Source organism: Copadichromis virginalis, linkage group LG3 (assembly GCF_057382275.1).
Source record: "Copadichromis virginalis isolate Kocher_CV1m ecotype Utaka linkage group LG3, C_Virginalis_male_GT1.1, whole genome shotgun sequence".
In the NCBI taxonomy this organism is placed as follows: Eukaryota; Metazoa; Chordata; class Actinopteri; order Cichliformes; family Cichlidae; genus Copadichromis; species Copadichromis virginalis.
In genome coordinates, this window is record NC_140620.1 from 47,435,102 (window position 1) to 47,455,171 (window position 20,070).

Here is a 20,070-nt window from a genome sequence, read left to right on the forward strand (position 1 = left end):
GCGAAGGCAAATAAACAAATTAGTAAATGGATAATGTGACAACAACAGATAGAAACAGCCTTATAGAGCCCCCCACACCCACACTTCTTTTCGCAAGTCTCTCAGAAACAGCACACAGCTTGAGCACTGATGGAGCTCCATTAGCCAGACGTATAAACACATCTGTACAACCACATTGGAGACTTTGTGCTGCGGAAAGTGAGTAGTTCTCAGCCAGGGGGACATCAGGGACTTCCTCTATTCTTGCTAAAGCTTAAACAAAGCCTTTCGGCAAGCAATGTGTCTATTGTTTACTTTGATTGAGTTCTTTGAATGAAAGGGATTTGGGATTTCACATCAGAGTCTGAAGACGGAATTCACTGATGTGGGGGGACGGATCAACCGAATCTTTGGCAAACAGGCGGCCCTTTAATTGCGGTGACGTTGCTGAATTTGCTCCACTTTCGCTGACTCTTGACCGTTCGCCTGACCGTACATAGCATACACTCGCAAGATTAAACTGGAACCTAAAACTTTTTCTTCCTTTCACTTTAGCGTTTTAGAAAAGTTTTAGATCAAACCCGAAAGTCGCGTTTACTCCATAGTAGTGTCATTGCGTGCTCGTGAAACCATATTTTTAAAATATATAGATGAACTACAGGAATTACCTTTAATTTAAGTCTTTTAGTGAGTTTGATCATATTTGTCAGTGCAGCCACTGCGAGGAGGCACCGGTGACAAGACATCTGCGTGACTTCGTGTCAGGTATTTGTACATGTAACTGAATAAAAATGTAAAATTGGAAAGTTAATTTAAAAAAAAATATAACAGACTAACTAAAAGATCTGCGCTCCATTTCCCATCAGCTCTGTTATTTCGCAACAGCAAAGTTATGAATGAGCTCGCTAGTTTTTCCATTGATCTATTTCAAGCGCGGAAGCTGTCGCAAGTAATAAAAATACTCTGCTCTTGATTTCGTCGCCGCCTGACCGACAAAGAGGTCGTTTATCAAGAAAATAAAGTGGAACTCTCACGAGAAAACTTCTCCGGACGCACACGTTCTATAATAAGCGAGCTCGGGAATCGAAATTTAACGGAAACGTTATACGCGTTAACCTGTTTGAACTTGACTATACCACGACTGGTAGTGACTATTCCTCATTAATACAGTAATTACAGTGTTGTACTTTAAAAGCTCTCTGAGATTACTTTGCCTTTCCCCGACGACTGAGTGCCGGAACAACACCGTGGCAATGTTTATTTCTTACTATTTACAGAGAAAATGGTCGAATTTAGACAAATCCTGACTGACAGAAAGCACAAAGGCAAAATCCATTTGCAAATGTGCATTAAACAACTTGCTTCATTCTCATTAAACCACAGTGATGTCTCCTTTTTTGCTTTTTCTCCCCCCCCCCTTTTTCAAATTGAATACACACTGGGCTTAATTGTACTTATCCCTTGTCCATCACAGAAATGCACAACCGCCTGGCTGCGTGGACAGCTTCAACAGCAAAATGAGCGGGCGGTGGACAGTTTTGGGGAAAGAATAAATAAAAATAATGTGTGTGGGTTTTTGAATGTGTTCATATTCCATTTTCTTTCCCTTTTTTTCTGTTGAATAAGTTACCTGGGAGTAAAAGGGAGTCTGAGAGAGATGGGGGGGAGAGAGGAAGCGGTTGGAGTGAGGGGATTCTCTGAGACGTGGCGCCCATGCAGATGAGACTTATCTTGGTCGACCATGTGTGCACGAAGCCCCTAAACTGCCAGTCCTAAAGCATTGACTAGCTGTCAGCTCTGTCTCTTTCCCCTGGATTGGAAAAGGCTGCTGTGCCTTTCATTTAATATAAGCAAAGGAAAGGAGGAGTGAGGAGCGGTGGGGGGAAATTGTTTTGCGAGTTTTTTGTTGGTTTGTTTTTCTCCGTGTGAGGTGATAGACTTCTAGGGACCGAGCTTTATCTGTAACTCAGTTGCACATATGGGGGTGAGGGGTGGGTGAGGGGGTGGAGCTGTTGATTTAAATGTGTTGTTGATAGCAAATACAAATCCTTTTGGGCTGTAACACTGGTTCCAAAACTGACTGCTGTGCTTTTTTTTTTTTAATACAAAACAACAGTGGCTTTACTGGCATAAATTTGGGACCCACGGACGATAACGTGGCATTGTGCGAACACACGGTGGGGGAGAATTACCTCCAATAAACTGTAGGGATAATAAAGGCCTGGACCAATTTACCTAGCCACAAATGCCACTGTTGTGTGACATTTAAGGTCTGCCTCACATCGAGCTTGACAAACAAAACAAAAGTTGAAATTTTAATCCATTTTCACCCACTGTAAACTTTTTGTACAGGTATCCCTGGCAGCGACTACATTAATTCCAACTACATCGATGGCTACAGGAAGCAGAACGCCTACATCGCCACCCAGGGTTCTTTACCCGAGACGTTTGGGGACTTCTGGAGGATGCTCTGGGAGCAGAGGAGTGCCACCATCGTCATGATGACCAAACTAGAAGAGCGGTCCAGGGTAAAGCTTTAAGAATCATTTTTAAAGCCCGTGCTAGAGTTCGCCGATATTCTTTCATCAGCATCTATAAACTTTTTTTGTGACACCGTTTAACATTTTTCCCACCAGAGAATTGTTTTGCTAGTGACTCATGAATCATCAATCATTTAAGGCTTCCCAGAATATTTTAGCTCCACATATATAAAAAGAAGCAGCTCACTGTTAGATTGTAACCACTGATGCACTGGAATCCCTGATTGCAGGAATATTTCATCACTGGCAGGGATAATGTTAATTGGGACACTGTCCTGTCTCCTCTGGGACAGTTTTTATGTATTTATTCACTACAAGAAGCAGCCAAGCAGCATTCTGTTACCCACTGATATCCTCGATCCACACACACTCTTGTCTTACAGTCCTGACTGATTAGTATCCAGACTTACTTCATCGGCCTCATACTGCTTAAGGCGCCGGATTACAATCCGTGGTAAAAAAAAAAAAAAGACAGACTGTAAAGCCACATCTCCCCGCAGTACACACTAGTTCTTTAAGGTTGACACAGTCAAAAGCTATTATCCCCCCTCCCCCTACCCCAAACGTCTTGCCATATTCGACTGAGCATATGAAAGCTTCCTTGGACTCCATCAGCTACTGACCTTCACACTTCTATGCCTCTTTTTAAGAGCCCGGTCTAGTGTTAACAGGAGTGTGGACTCAATCGAGAGAGCGGGTTTCACTGAGCATTCTCACAATCTGCAAAGCAAATAAGAGCCCAGGTGTCTGCATTGGCCTATAGAAGCAGTGCTATGTAAGCACATTACTATGCTGTTTGCTGGGAGACCACCCCCACCCTCAAATCTGCCTATATTGTTTGACATTTGTTGCAAATATTGTTCTTTTGTTGCTGCTAAAAGTGCGCGTCTTTCATATTAATCAGTCAAATCATTCACTCATGCTGCCTTTGTATGTTTTGCATATCTAAAGCTCGACTATTTGCAAGTAAACAATATTATGAATCATTACATTACTCCCGGTGTCACAGACACTTCATTGCGCTTTGTGTTAATGTTATAACAGATGCTTGGGAAATTGAATTAGCGGCTGGTTAAAAACCTGATTATTCCAGAGTGCTGTTCAATTGTAATATTAATCAGTGGCAGAGAATCCTACAGCAGGATATGTTGGTGAAGCATGTGTCCGAAAACCACATCAGTGCTAGGGGGCAATCTGAAGAAAAACAGTTGCACTGGAACCCAGCTTTTCCTTTCCCCAAAGCCAATAGTTCTTCTCTTTGTCAGCTAAGCAGTATTGCAATGCAATGTTTTATTGGCCGTTTACTGTGAAACAAGAGTACACTCAAATAGCAATAAAGCTGAGACGATAATATGAGTGGACACCGTGCTTACCTTTGTAATTATGGAGTACGTCAGGACAATTAATAGCCCTGTTGGTTCACTACAAATATCTCAAGCTATTTCATTGATTAGAAAATCAAACCTAGTCAGCAAGAATAAAGGGAATTTGGGCATTTATTTGACTTGGTGCACTTGTACTGAGTGTGTAACTGAGATCCAGAGAATTGCTGTAAAGAGCCTTCATGCTTTGTGAACAAACACCAAATACATAAAGGTTTTATTGACTCCTCGCCTAATGCGATATTTCTCTCCACTACAGGTAAAGTGTGACCAGTACTGGCCTACAAGAGGGACAGAGACATACGGTCTAATCCAAGTGACCCTGCTGGACACGGTAGAGCTGGCCACATACTGTGTCAGGACGTTTGCACTCTTTAAAGTGAGTATTTCTGTTGTATGCTGTGTAGTAGCACTTTAAACCTCACAGTAGAGGGAAGATCTATGCAAATATAGCATCGATGTTGGTGTCAGATCGATACTAGTGTAACAGGATCGATACTTTGTTTCTGTCCTCTAAATTCCTTATTTTATTTATAGCCTATAACACAATTAAACAACAGACGCTGACCCAAAGTGCTTTAGAGACCGGCACATTTACATTCCAGGGCTAAAAAACACAGTTTTAAAATACATGAAAAGCTGAAAGGTGTCATCTCATATGTCATGACACACTGCTCTACATAAGCTGCCTTTGTAACTTAAAAGTATGAGTATTGCTATTAACATTGATGTCTGCAATACTGGCCCTATTTTTACTTGGTATCAGATCGATACCAGGATTTGCAGTATTGCGCAGCTCTACCTCGCAGCATCTGCAGGTCAAATCATTTGATGTAAGCTGTGTTCGGTCACTGAGCTTTTCTCCGTGTTAACATTCAGAATGGCTCCAGTGAGAAGAGGGAGGTGAGGCAGTTCCAGTTCACGGCCTGGCCAGACCACGGGGTACCCGAGCACCCCACTCCATTCCTGGCCTTCCTGAGACGGGTGAAAGCCTGCAATCCTCCAGATGCAGGGCCCATGGTGGTACACTGCAGGTAAAAAACAACACGGCTTCGCAAAAACATCCTGAAGCATGAAATTGATTTTCTTTTCTCCATTTGCTGTAATGAATATATGAATACATATGGCAAAAACACAACATATTCTTGGTTATTTAGAGGTGTACGTTTGAGTTCTTTTTGGACTAACACTTGAAAGAGAAATTAGACATGAACTATCAGTGAAAGGACGACTGTTTGATAGGATGTAAACTGTTGTTCCTCCCATCTGAAAAACCAAAAATAAAGAAAATAATCCAGCCCACCAGCTTTCACAGAAAGCACTTTAAATCAGAAGGTGTTTTCAACATCGCAGAACAAAGTGTACTGGTGTCATTGCCCTCAGCAAACTTAAACATCTCCTCCCACGCGGTGACACAAAGCTACACGCAGACCTGTCGTCTTCCTCACTACACCACTAACATGTCGCGCATCTGCAGCCCACAAGTCCTTGGCTCATCCCCTGGGTTATTGCATCTGAAACAAATAACTTTCATGCCAACTTCACTTCCCTCGGCGACATAAGAGGCCAGACTCCCAGCAGAGAGCACAAAGCTATAACACAGACTTCTGGCTTCCCTTAACTCAGGAAGTCATCAGAGGCGCTGCACAGAAGAAGAAAAAGAAAAGTGACAGAAGGAGGAGGGGGGGAGTCGAAATTAAGAAGCAGCGATAGCGAGTGTAACAGATACAAACTTTTGTCAGAAAGCGACAAAAAGGGTAGGGGGATTACTGAAGAATTAGAATTACCACATGCTGAAGTTAATTAGTGCTAGTTGGCGAATCGCTTCCAATTGAAAACCCTGACTTTTTTCTTTTTTTTTACAGTGAAGCAGAATGCAGGAATTAATGTCACTGTGCAGATGGGAGTTTTTAATTCCTCTGGCACCCTATCAGATACAGTCATGCCCCAGCTTCAAATCCTATAAAGCTAACTTTCTGTTTTACAGTTTTAAATAGAGCTATCTTTTATATTTACTTACTTCCAATACATTTTTTCACTCACTAAAAAAGAAAAAAAGCAGTTTAGCAGATATACTTAAAAAATATATATATTTTCTCCTTTAGTTTGTGCAGGTTTTTGTTTTCCTGAAGCTGTTTACGCACATGAAAAGAGGCCAAAAAAAAAAAAAAAAATCCACATCTGACAGCGTGGTGCAGTCTACGGAGCAGTCGACTGATTAGTTGGTGCACCCAAAAAAAAAATCAGCTTGCATGTGCTCAGGCGCCTTATGTAAAGACCATAAAGGCATAAAAAACAAGCAATCAAGGTCTTTTGATTTTTTTTTATTTATTTTTGTGTAAGGGAATGAATAGGAGCTTAAATGAGAGGGTTTAGAACTTTTAAAAATCAACTGCACAGGATTTCCTCCCTCACGAGTCGCTAATTAGAAGCACGTTTCTCTCTCCTCCTGTCGCTCACATTCTCGGATTCTAGATGAATCCATACAGACGCTGCGAAATGCATTCATGCTCGTAAGCTATACCTCTGTTGTATAAAGCAGTTAGGCTAAGAAATGTCCACTACAGGGAGCACTTTTTTTTTGTCGCGCTTGCTTATGAAACATCATTAATATGGGTTTAGTGGGTGGCTAATGCGTCCCCCGCAGGAGTATTTAAGAGTATCAATCAAAATACATTCATCTGTTTTCCACTGCCAAGTGAACACTTGTCAAAAGGTAAGACTAGAGGAATTTTCTTCCGGGGACATTATAGCGTGCCTCTTGCTTTCCTAGGTCCTGCTGTTTTCAGTAACCCACAGGTCAGGGGCTGTTTTGCTCTTGTAGCTAAAGGGCTAGTCAGGCATTGTGAGGTTTCAGAAGAGGTCAAAAGGACATGATTAAATGTCACAGTGATCTCTGGCCTCTCCCAGTGACTCAGAAGGAAAACTGTAAGAACAACTCACAGTTACAAGTAACAGCCAAACCATTTCAATCCTCTTTTTTTTTACCATGTGTCAGAGTACTGCGGCCCACCCAAAAACCAGAGAACCCCATGGGGTCCATCCAATCTTAAAACTTCACTCTAATCAAAATACAAGAGAAAGTGATGCATTTCCAAGAAAGCTTTATTCAAAAACCGGAAACAACACAGGCTGTTGGCTATAAATCGCTAATGCTACCCGCTCATATGCAAAATTTTAAGGCCAATGTGTGATATAAATATCCTCCTGAGGACCAGCCTATTCATTTATGTCCTTTGTAATGGACATTTGTTTATGGTCTGTATCTTTTGACTTATTTGAGCTACCACACAAAGTCTTGATGTCCTAAATAGAGAACATCCTGGGCTTTCCATTGATATTTCATGTGTTTGGGTGGCCTCTTTTAGCTCCATAGAAGGGAGAAAATCACAAAAAAAGTTCAATGGACAGATTAATTTTTATAAATTTCATAGTAATTTATATAAATAAGCAACTGTATATATATTCAAACTAATTTTAAAGTAATTTCAGAAGTTTAAAAGGTGGACATAGCTACCATGAAGTCTCCCACTGCTTTCCAGTTTTGAAGCCTTGAGTTGTTCCACCGCCATCTTTGTTGCAAAACCCCCCAGATGTGATAAGTGATGTTGGGTCTGTCTGTGAAACAACACACTTATTGCTTAATGGCTTGTGATTGACAAGTCGTTAGCCAATGAGGGTGCTTTTACATACCACAGCCAATTCCCCTATTTTGAAACATGGTATGACCAAGATTTGCCAAACAGACTTTATTTTTGATTCAGTATGACCCAAATGGAATGAATGAGGCCATCAAATCAGAAGGATACTGTTTGCAGAGGTCGCTTAGTGGCTACATCCATGTTTTACAACATCTGTGGGGTCAATAATAAATGGCTGATTTTTAGGGCAAGCCTCAAGTGGCCATATAACAAACTGCAATTGCTGTATCGAGCACAAGTCTGAGGCTTGCCTTGAAAAGCTTCTAGTTTTCATAGTAAAAAACCAGGCAACCAACTTTGTCAGCGTTGCTTACTAGTGGTGACCACAGTCTGTGCAGTTGTGACGAGGTGTTACAGCTGCAGGGCGTGGCGAAAACAAAACAGTCCACACCTAACTGCACCCAGTGGCATTCACGTGGTCAGAGACTTATAACGCTCAGTGTGGCAGTGCTTTTCCTCCACACCACATCTGGTCGGAGTCATACTCTAATACCAGTACTGGTTTTTAAAGCTAGTAATTCTTTGATGATAGAGAAGCCAGTGTTAAAGACTGAAGAGATAATGAAATGTCAGTGGTGCTGTTAGGTTAAGCTACGTTGCTTCTTTGTCCTCTCTTTTCCTTCAAGCTATAGCTGAGTCTCCCAGTGATTCCAGTACAGTTATACAAATGGTTTGGATTATAGCCAAGCCAATGGACAGTCAACACTAGCCAGTGGGTTGGGTTTAAAAGACCAACCTTCCATACTCCCCAAGTAAGCAACGCGTTTTCTTTTTCTTTTTGATTTACTTTCCACATTTCCAAGTATTCGCGCACGCACGCGACTGAAATGATTATCGACCCCATTAACAGCAGTGCAGCGGTCCTGGTGAGCTGCGCTTTATGTGTGCATGTTTTATAGGCAGAGTAGCAGAACGGTGACAGGTTAGCTGACAGCCAGAGATTTTTTAACAATACATATGTAATTGCTTTCACTGCTGCTCACGCTTTATCTTCACAGGACTCGTTGCAGCTGTATTTCACGCTGAACTTTCTTTCCCGTCCCTTATTCCCTAAACTCCTGGAAAGCATATTAGTCTGACACTTAATGTGTATCGACGTCCAGAGCAGCTGGTTTTGACTGGTTGAAAAGGCAGTGTCAGGTCATTAGTGCAGTCAGTACGCCAGCTCTCCTTCAACTGCCAAATGTACCGACAGCTTTCTGCACCGTCTCACCCCACCCTGAATACACACACACACACACCTGTCAATAAAGAAATATTACACTTTCCTAGCATTGCTTGTTTTTTTAATTAATAGCAATCCCAGATGCTTATGAGACAAACGAGGAGAATCTCTAGCTAAAACAAGTCTGCCTTCGCTCTCATCGCCCTTGCGCTCCCCGTCGTCCTCCGTCTCCTTCTCTCTAGCTCTCTGCTGTCACTCTGTCACTTACTCTCTTGCAGGTCATCACTCTCCCACATTCAAGTCTGCACTGTAAAATGCCTTCAGATTGGAAACAGCTGGGGTAGAGGGAAAAATCTCGACTTGTTTCTATATCCCACAGCCAGGAGCTGAGGTGTTCTCAGACCTGGAAGTGATTCATTCTTTAAATAACCCTGAGACACATTTCACATTTCTTTGCAGCCCAATTCTCTCTCTCACTCACTCATACTGACTCTTTTTCCCTTCCGCCCTAAAGGTGTGAAGAGTTTTGTCAGGAAAGAAATAAAAAGTTCAGTCTCATTCAGCCAATGTCAGCCATTTTGAAAGTGATCATCAGATCATTTGTTAAAGCCAATGACTCCCATACGTGTCTTTATTCCATTTGCAGCACAGTTCCAGTGCAGCATGGCACATTAACCAGACTTGGCCCCCGGGGACTGACTTTACTCCCTCTTGAGTTTTCCTTCTCAAGCCTTTCTCTGTTCCTCAGAGCAAATGAAAAACAAATGCTTCATCAGGAGGAGGCACAAGAGCATGGTTCACACCTCGTAGGCATGTCAGCTTAATGAATTGAATAACCTATTTACTTTGGAGTGCCAAGTGCAAGGACTTGTCTCGTCAATGCCGAGCTTTGCGGGAGGTGGGAGGAGAGTTAACAAACAAGATTTAACACCACCCCGTCGCCCCGCGGTAAATAAATTGTCATCAGAAAACATCTTTGTGCTGAACCATGCAATATTAAAACATGTAATGTGCAGGGGTGAGCATTCGTCAGCAGACTGCCAACGCGCTACATCTATAGAGCGTGTCTCAAGCTGGCCTGCAAGGAGAGGTCAAAGTGAAACAGTAAAACATTTTTGTTTTTGGCAGGATGTCTTTTTTTCCACGTGTGCATTTTGCTCACTAATGCACAAATGTACCTGTGTGAATCTTAATGAGGAGACCTGGCTTTCAGTGCCTCTTCTAAAGCTCTTATTCCATTTAGGTGCACAGTACTAATCTAATGGCATTAATTGTAGTCAGCTGCACTTCTCAGAAGTTGCCCGGCACATTAATAAAAAATGTTCACCTCAAATTTGCGACTCCGGAGCCACATTTGTGTTCACATTTGTTCTAGTGGCACTTTTCTCATTTGCGAGATGAAGGTTAAATGTTGATGTTGCGTAAGTTATTAGTCCCGATAGGTTGAAGAGTGCAGGTGGGGTCCAAAGGAGGACTGGATTGCAAAGCCAGTGTTGAGCTCGCTCAAGGCTGTGAGTACCGGGCCCTCTTCTCCACATAGTGCCACTTCAGATTTAATTACACTCCAAGCCAAATGGTCCATCCTACAGTGGAAAACTTGGCAAAGAGAGTTTACCTTTTGGCCTCATCACCGGAAGAAGGGAACTTATTCAAGCTCCCTGTCCTTGTTTGGACAAGACACTTCTCCTTCCACTGGGCTGATGCAGATCAAAATGACTTAAACCTGCATTCTTTCTAAATCCAGTTGCAAATGCCTCATTAGATAAAAATTCACCTGGCTTCTCACTTTAATACTCAGCAAGTTGGTGTTACCAGCCAATAATAGCTATTTTCTAATCTGTCAATATCGACATTTATAACAGCCGATAAATGAAAACTAGGCTAACTAAGTAAAACTAAACTAAAGTAGACATGGAGAAAAACACTCCTCTAACGTAATATGAGTGTTGACATTGCACAGTTTTTCCACCAGAGGGCACTATGCAATTTCTTACTTGGCAGCGCTTGTTTTTGGAACGCCACAGACACAACGACTAGGCGATCTTAGCAGAGCATAAACAAACAAATAAATAACTACTAAAACAAAAAAAGTATCGGCCAATATCGGGCTAAAAAAAACAATATCAGTCAGCTTAATAACTTTGTAAGCGCTTGATGAAATTGTGGTCTCAGTTTCTGGTTTCAAGTGTCATTTAGTACTGCATGATGTTAGCTTAAAAACATTTGGTCTCAAAAGTGATGAGCCAGAGTATAATTTAGCGGTGGGGAGATCTTGTAATTGACAAGGCGCTTGTGTCACTAATGAGTGTGTCAGTCATATCAACCCATGACTCGTGGCATATGGTTTCTAACAACTAACTGGTGACAGCCAAAATGTTTCTAGGTTTCAAAACCAGTCCGCAGACCAGTGGGTGATGTCATGGTGGCTTTATCCCGGTTTTATAAAAAGCTTGTGATGCCAACATCAGCATGATATAAGTCATAAAAACATGACGTTATAGACCCTGGTGGGAGTTTGCCATAAAACTCATCTGAATAAAGTCTAAAGCCTTATTTCATAAATGAATAACCATCTTCCATCCTTCCATCTCTGTCTCCTTTGTGGCTCCAGTGCCGGCGTGGGACGCACAGGTTGCTTCATCGTGATTGATGCCATGCTTGAACGTATCAAGCACGAGAAGACCGTGGATATCTACGGGCACGTCACGCTAATGCGTGCCCAGCGCAACTACATGGTGCAGACAGAGGACCAGTATGTCTTCATACATGACGCGCTCCAGGAGGCCGTCAACTGCGGCACCACCGAAGTGCCCGCCAGAAACCTATACGCCTACATCCAGAAACTGACCCAGATAGAGGGTGGAGAGAATGTCACCGGCATGGAACTTGAGTTCAAGGTATCTTAACTCTTTACCAAAGGATAAGCACTGAGCAAAACGGCTTGGGTCAAGGGCTGATTAAGAGAAATAATGCTAAAGACGGTTTTATCGTATATTACATTTTCAAACCACACCTGATGAAGTTATTTGAAAGTATTTAGAATTTACCTGCACCCCACTGGCATCCCGTACCCCACTTCACACCAAGGAGTCATTGTAATTTTTTTCCCATTCTCAATACAACTCCCAAACTATTTTCCAGCCACTATTAGGCCCCACTAGACAGCAAGGGGCCTGTGGTTTCCTCTCTATTCCAGTTAGTTGACTCACTTGTGTAACATGACATAGGATAAATTTCCCCCCTTTCTGGCTCCCCCTTCCATAGCTCCATTTCCTTCAAAAACAGGGGTCTTGGTTTACATGAAAACAGCAAACACAGGTTTTCCCCACCACAGAGCAGTTGCCAGAAGAACTTGAGCAATATACTCTGCATTTACAATGAAAGGCTCCACCAGCGTTGCTGTATATATGCTATTGCCTTGCTTGTCACGCGCCTACTTTCATTCTCTTTGATGGATGCTGATTCAACCAAGAGATTGTAAACAGGTCAGATTACACTGCTCTTCTGACTACTTAAATCTTCCTGGTGTATCCATTTCCCTGTCTTTTCATCATAACATGGGCAAAGGGCAAGCTGTGATAATAATCACTTTGATGCCATTTCCATACTTTATGGTTACATGACCCAGCTGTGTGCAGCATATTATACTTTTGATTCTTTTTCACCGCTTTCAAGGTGTGCAATTCGCTAGACTGCTCAGATCTTTATCGCTCGCAACATTCCTTTGTTGTCAAACACAATCTGTCACCGGGGAAATACAGAAACATCTGAATGCCATTGTTCTTACCTGATACCAATACACTCAAGGGTATCTCTTTTTTTTCCTCCTTTTTTCCCCTGCAGCGTTTAGCTAACACTAAAGCCCATACATCACGATTCATCAGTGCCAATCTCCCCTGCAACAAGTTCAAGAACCGCCTTGTTAACATAATGCCATACGAGTCCACACGAGTGTGTCTACAGCCCATTCGAGGAGTTGAGGGCTCTGACTACATCAATGCCAGTTTCATTGATGGGTACAGGTAAGCGCTAAAATGAAAGTGAATCAACACAAGGCTTCACGTCAGTGCAAACGTAGTTCCGTGTAACATTCAGATATGCGTCCACGTTGATTATTTCCCCCCTTTGTCATGTGATTCATTTCCGCAGGCAACAGAAAGCCTACATTGCAACACAGGGACCACTGGCAGAGACCACGGAGGACTTTTGGAGGATGCTCTGGGAGCATAACTCTACTATTGTTGTAATGCTAACCAAGCTTAGAGAAATGGGCAGGGTACGGAAACACTGTTTTGCTATTCTTTTCTTCTGGCAATCTTTGAAAGAAATGAAATACAATAAGCTGTATAGTCCACTTTAGCAGTGCTTTCCTCTAGGAAATACTCTGTTTGGTTTAAGTTTAGAGAACGTAGCAGCTGAGACGTAGGGGCAAGCAGTGCTGACCCAGCTGTTACCTGTGCCATTCTCATATTGACACAAACAGACATTATATAGACTTGGTGCTAGGGAGACGGCAGGTTAAAGACAGGTTATTTTCTGGTCCGACTGCATCTTGTCCTCACGTGCAGCTCCGCCGGGTTAAAGAAGTCTAGAAAAAGTTCAGGGCTGCAGTGCATGTGTGAAAACAGCTATACTTAGATTCAGGAACTGGGAAGAAAAGCTTTGAAAGAGCAGATACAGTGTGAATTGAAAGACAGACATTTCTGGGAACGAACACAATGAAGCTAGTCTGTGAAGAGAATGTTGTGGCTCACTGTGGTATTCTATTTTTCACTTCCCACAGGAAAAGTGCCACCAGTACTGGCCAGCAGAAAGGTCGGCCAGATACCAGTACTTTGTGGTGGACCCCATGGCCGAGTATAACATGCCCCAGTATATCCTGAGAGAGTTCAAAGTGACTGATGCCAGGGTAAGCAGACACTGTTTCATAAAACATGGTTTAAAGATCAAAGGTTGTGGGAATGTATTGCTACAGATCAGTGCTGTTTACAGTTTAGACTAGTGCTATTGTTTCTCCACGTCTGGGTTGTGACCTACCCAAGGGTCATGGAGGACACTGAGTGGATTACAGAGAGGTGCAGGTGTAGACAATTTAGAAAGAACCAAGTGAGCGTTCGAGCACACAATAGGTTATTTTAATGTCTCAAATCCCATAATGCCATTTGTTAATCACATGATTTTATTTACCAAGAAAGGAGATTTGACTAATGGGGTTGAACACGCTGGATGATGAACTGTAATTAACTCGATTTTTTTTCTGCAGCAGCAGTAATTTGCTCCAATTTTGCCATTGTATCAAATATTTGTTTACAACACCATTATGGCCTTAAGTGTAACATGTGAAGAAATATAAATATATGGAAATTATGACACATGTCAATGTGTTTAAAAAAAAACAAATGTGGTGCCGGCAGCACTGAGCTGCCAGAGTTTTTAATTCCATCAAAGGCTTACACAGATAAATGGCACAGACTCCCTTCTTTGCAGAGTATGTTACACTGTCTCGTCAATGGGATTGCTTTCCTTATCAAGGGGATACAACATCACTTAAGTAATGCACATCCTCAAAGTCGATTCTCCAAGCACCCTGTCAAGGGTAGCACATCAAAGGAATTAGCATCTTTAGTGTTCATGTTAAATACATTCAGGTAAAATTACAGTCTTGTTTAATAACAAAACGTTTTCTCTGATGCTTTACTCTTGGCATCTGCGCAACCGCCTTTCTTCAAGATTTCACGATTGCACTGTAACGATCATGGAATGAACTGGGCTACCTGCAAAATACCTTCAGCTACATTCCTAGCTTCAATTCTCATTGTCATGACCGTTTTTCTACATTATTTCTCTCGCAGGATGGCCAGTCACGGACAGTAAGGCAGTTTCAGTTCACAGACTGGCCTGAACAAGGAGTGCCAAAATCAGGAGAGGGGTTCATTGATTTCATCGGCCAAGTACATAAAACAAAAGAGCAGTTCGGCCAAGATGGCCCTATCTCGGTCCACTGTAGGTAAGTGACCAGGATAATGCACCAAACCATCTTTGTCTTTTCAGAAGGCAAATAAAATGTAAAAAAAAAAAGAAAAACATGCAAGAACATATTCACATTAGGGGATAAATTATGATGAAATTAGCAATTTCCATTCAGGGAGAAAAAAAAAACACTACTTGTAAGTTCATTAAGGTTCTGGCCAGGAGCATTGACCTCTTTGCCATCTTGATCTCTTTTCCACAGCGCGGGCGTCGGTAGAACCGGAGTTTTCATCACCCTCAGCATCGTCTTGGAACGAATGAGATATGAGGGAGTAGTAGACATCTTTCAGACAGTGAAAATGTTACGGACGCAAAGACCAGCTATGGTGCAGACAGAGGTGAGCTGTCTCCAACCCCATCCTTTGTTATTGGTGTACTTTCACACTCTAGGAAAAGCCCAACCTACATACTGTACTATAGGTGTTTGACTGTAACTAGCTACTATGTTACTAATTTGATAGTTAGCTCCAATTGCCTGAAAGGTCTGGATAGATTCCAAGCAGCCTCTTTAGCCAAACAGATGAACTAAAGCGACTATGATTAATTTAGTAGTGGAATTAAAGTAGTTTTGCCAGTTCTCCACTTCTCCATTTCAAATTTCAAGCTTTGAGAATGTAGTTTGTGTTTATTTTTGGGAAAAAATGAATTGTATCTACAGTACAGACAATTTCTTGGTTGGCTGGAATGGAAAATGTAGCGAACATGATTCTATGTAACCATCTTTTCTTCTTTGTTTCCAGGATCAATACCAGTTCTGCTACAGAGCTGGCTTGGAGTACTTGGGAAGCTTTGATCACTATGCAACGTAAAAGACCCAGTATTGGAAGATAAAAGCAGAGGGCCCTTTGGAAAAAGAAAACCCAGTGAGCCTCTCTTCTGAGCCATAAAGTCCTGCTTGAGAAAGTACTCCTTAACTCCTTGCTAACAACTCATTACATGTTGGATGTGCGACATGACTTGTCAAAAAACAAAAAGAAAAAAAAAATGATTCCCAGGAGGACCAAGTATTTCCCCAACCCCGATAAAAACCTCGCCTTGACTCAGAGTGAGGGAATCCTGACTGTTGAAGCATTACACGGAATTACCTTTTCTCTTGCTTCAAGGATTCATTTTGGGGCTCATAAAACTGAACGAAACCAACACAACAAAAAAGTAAATGAACAATAATGACATCGTCAGAAATGCATCAGTGATTATGAACCATTACGAGAGGCATCGGAAGAACACAGTATTGCGGGGGAGGGAAAAAAAACTGAATGCACATTGTAAAGAAGAAAAAAATCTGTTTCACAATCAAGTACACACAGACAACCCATCACAAAAGAAGACAATGCTTGGTCCACAAGAGCAGGACAGACTTAAAGTAACAATGAATAAATAGCCCCGTTTTCTGTCACAATGTTCATCATCTAAATTTTGGGGAAGAGGGTAAATGATCTATGAAATAAATACAAATTATTGATTTAGTTTTTTAGTACTTTATTATACAGCTGATGTGCTTTTTTTGAACTGTGTGAATTTCCTTTTTTTACACAAATTTATCGCTTGGGGAAAAAGTGATAAAATGTATTTACGTAAAGGTTCATTATTTTTTTCTCAAAGCTGTAGAACTGTTCTAACGTACAGTATGTGCTGTTTTGCAGAGGGTCTCTTTGCTTTTTCTTTTTACCCCCGCGCATTTTGTTGCACTTAGTGCACAGAACAGAATTCACACAACCAAAATGTAACTTTGTTAAAGAGTTATTTTTTGGTCTTGATTTTTCTGTTGTTTTTTTTTCTAAAACAATTGATTCTTTTCCTCTGTTGGTTTTGTTTTTTCTGTCCATGATCACCTACATGGTAACTTAATTACTCCCATGAGATAAACTGGGGCTTTGTGGAATCAACAGGGATGAGCAAAGTATGAAGTTGCTGCTACCGATTATCTTAGTTCTTCCATGTTCCAATGATAAGAGAGAACCTGATGAATTCGATGACATACACGACTATATAAATATATGGTATAGATTGTCAAATATGTGAGATATATAAATATATATTATAGATATATATATTAAAGTAAATAACATTCTAAATATATTGATAAAGTACATAATTTATGAGTGAAAATGTAAATGAAATATGGATCATCTATGAAATCTTTTAAATTGAGAGTTTGTGTGCTGTGGGGGAAATGAAGAGATTTTTCACTGGAATGCACATCAGTAGGACAAAACTGTATTCTGATTCAGTGCATCTTTTCTTGTGCAATAAATATGTGTGTGTTTAGATAGGGGTTTTACGTGGATATGTTGTTCACTCATTGACATTGTCGTTTCCCCCCGCGAGCGAGGCGTGGGAGTGGGAACGCCCCGGTGTTTTTTTCCGAGCTCTCGTACACTTTGTATTCAGAGACAGAGGGGTCGCGCAGCCGCACTCACGTTCCACGCAATAGGGCAAGGTACAAAGACGTCACTTTGTTGTGGTTCTTCGAAGCGTTCGGTGGTAAGGACATTTCTTTCTTTTTGCATTTAGAGTGCCTTATATTTATGCCTGTTTTTATAATGTTTCATTTAACATGTCAATGTATCCTTTGAGTAATCGAGGCATTTAGTGTAAATGTACAGTTTATTTACCTTTAGTATTCATTTGTCACATGATGAGATTATATATATGCAAATAAGAACGTTTCAAAGGTCATACGTGTCATTTTCAGTGGCCTTATTGTGGCTGTGAAGCGAATTAGCGAATTAGAGGAAAACATGTATACTGGCCTACTGGCCTTTATAGAAAACGGGCAACATTGCGAACAATTACCAGACAGGTTTTAAACAGGGATGAGACTGGTGTCAGAACTAAACAGGATAATATCCATCATGTCTTAAGGCCCAACCTAAGGTTAACCGATTCTTTACCATTTACAGTCACATTTCCCAACATTGTTTAGATTTTAAATAAAAAACGATCAGGCCAAATAAAAGCCAAGTGCACAGGTCGTCACCGAAGCGTTTCTTCTTCATGCCTTAGGTTTTTACTTTATATGTAGAGAAATACAAACTGCAAACAAAACATCATTTATGTTATCCTGACAATCCTAAACGGTGTTTCAAGCCCCCTTTTTCTTTTCTTTTTTCTGGCATAGCAGTTCGAGACAGGGGGTTTAGCTGGGTTATGTTTCAGTCTTCATGTGGAGCAGCATCTATAACTTCTCAGTACCCTCTCTGATGGCTTTGTGGATGTGCATTCCAGGTGCTTTCTTTCCCTTGTTAACTGAAGCAGCTATGTGTTATATTTGTGTCTGCTTAACTGATTACTTTTGTCATAGTTTTGAGATATAAAAGTGCTATTATTTAACCTCATGGTGGCTAATGTTACATTATGTTAATCTCAGAACACGTTGTGTTTTTCCCCCCCTTTTTTTTATCGATTTGTTTTCTTTTGTTTTTCATATGCATGGTTAAACGTTGCAGAACGGCCAAAGCTGGCCTGGTAGGAAGACTTGCACTTTCTCTATCTTTGTACTATGCACTGCCCTATTGATTCTAAACCCAATAATATATTACTTGAACCCATCTATAAAAAGAAAAAAAAATCTCCTTAAACGTTCACTTTGTGTGTATGTAAATAACACAAAATGGTATCAACTCTTGAAAAAGACAAAAAAAAAAGTTTGTGGCAAAAAGAGCATCCATTCTGATGCCATGGTTACTCCAGCAGATGACTTCAGAACAATCTGTCCCCCCCGACCATCTGTTCTCGTGGCTTTGCCATTCAAGCTTGGAGTGTCATTAACAGAAATAAACGTTGTGTTCTCTGCTCTCTCTATCTATCTCTCGTCTGGATGCATAGACTGAAAATTAAATAATGAAATTGTAAAAAAAAAGAAGAAAAAAATGGCTTGTTAAAAAGATCATACAATTACCTCTGATTAGTTGTTAGCGTAAAATGTTTCTTTCTCTGAATGAAAGGAGTGCTTTTTATTTTCTTACTTAGGTTACATTGGTGGCGGAAGAAGTCTGTACGAAAACCAGTTCTTTGCTGACACGAGTTCCATTTGTTATAAATGAATTCTATTAAAAAATGTCAGTGTTATGCATCGGCGTTTCACTTGTTTCCCTCCACCTCACTTTGACTTGAAAAGACTGATGAAGCTATTTTACCCCCTACTGGTCTGGGTCCAACATATTATCCACAGTTCTCTCATGAAAGGGGAAATTGAGCCTCACCACATTTGAATAGATTTCCATCGCTCTGGTTTTTCTGTCACTGATGTCAGCCACAATGAATCATCGGGGGAACCTTTGACGAATGAAGTGCGATGTTTTCGAAGCTGCTTTGTTTTTTAACGCAGACTTTGTTCACCCTAGTAACATGGTGGAATGGTACTATTACTCAGAATTAAAACCTCAATTCGGTCATTTAAATAAAAATGCAGCTCCCTGTTGCTACGTTGAGGTTTTTGCTCCAAGTTTATGCATTTAATCTATTGTTTAAGTGTCTGTGAACTTAAAGTCTATTATGGCATTGATTAAATGTCTAAAAAACACTTTCCTCTTCATCAAATTTACATATTTACTAGGGTTTTTTCTTATTAGGTTATAATCCCTTTAAATGTTCAAATGGTTTTTACCTTTGGCTCATTTAGCGTCCATATATCCATGAAAATACAAATTAATCCTTGCTTCATCCTTCTGCTCCTTGCTTGCATAGAGGGAGATCCACACTGGTCCACACTATCCAGGTGTATGTTTCGCTATTCTGAAAATCTGCAAGTCCCATAGTACATACAGAGTGCTGTTCTGATAGATCAAGCAAGTCATGGGATACATCAAAAGCTCCACAGTGGCTTGTGTACAAAAGCTAAACGAAGCATCTCTGCTCTGTGTGTGTTTGTTTCACTGTGACACACGGAGAGGAGTGGGAGCAAAGGTGGCACACGTGGTGAAACGGTGAGCAGAGGAGAGACAAGATTGCTATTTTAGATTGGTGATGTATGAGACCCTGGCTACCTAATGCTGCAGTCACACTGGGGAAAACAAGGTACAATCAAAATTACGCTTACTGTGTGCAATAAGCTTGTAAGTACAGAGCAATTAGTTGCAAACCTTCACCAATCTGTCGGAGAATGAATGCAGTCGAACCAATTTAGACCTACCAGTTGTTTGGTGACATGTTTCCTCCTGTGCAACAATCTTGGTTGCTGCAAGTTTCTTCCTGTTGAAAAGGAGTTTTTCCTTCCCACAATCGCCAAATCATAGGGAGTTGTGTGATTGTTGGGGTTTCTTTGTTGTTAT

At 41.1% G+C, this 20,070-nt stretch overlaps 1 protein-coding gene across 35 annotated transcripts in view; it reads left to right on the plus strand.

Annotated features, from left to right (window-relative positions):
• ptprda (protein tyrosine phosphatase receptor type Da) overlaps positions 1-18,868 on the plus strand; it is a 426,095-nt gene extending 407,227 nt beyond the window's left edge. For all 35 annotated transcript variants that reach the window (XM_085451392.1, XM_085451404.1, XM_085451395.1 and 32 more), the window contains 10 exons: positions 2,332-2,507; positions 4,161-4,280; positions 4,781-4,935; positions 11,379-11,664; positions 12,611-12,789; positions 12,917-13,043; positions 13,551-13,676; positions 14,620-14,774; positions 15,000-15,135; positions 15,538-18,868. In XM_085451392.1, coding sequence (XP_085307518.1) covers positions 2,332-2,507; positions 4,161-4,280; positions 4,781-4,935; positions 11,379-11,664; positions 12,611-12,789; positions 12,917-13,043; positions 13,551-13,676; positions 14,620-14,774; positions 15,000-15,135; positions 15,538-15,606 — 1,529 coding nt within the window. In that variant the 3' untranslated portion in view covers positions 15,607-18,868. The remainder of the gene's footprint in view (positions 1-2,331; positions 2,508-4,160; positions 4,281-4,780; positions 4,936-11,378; positions 11,665-12,610; positions 12,790-12,916; positions 13,044-13,550; positions 13,677-14,619; positions 14,775-14,999; positions 15,136-15,537) is intronic.
• The last annotated feature ends 1,202 nt before the right edge of the window (positions 18,869-20,070 follow it).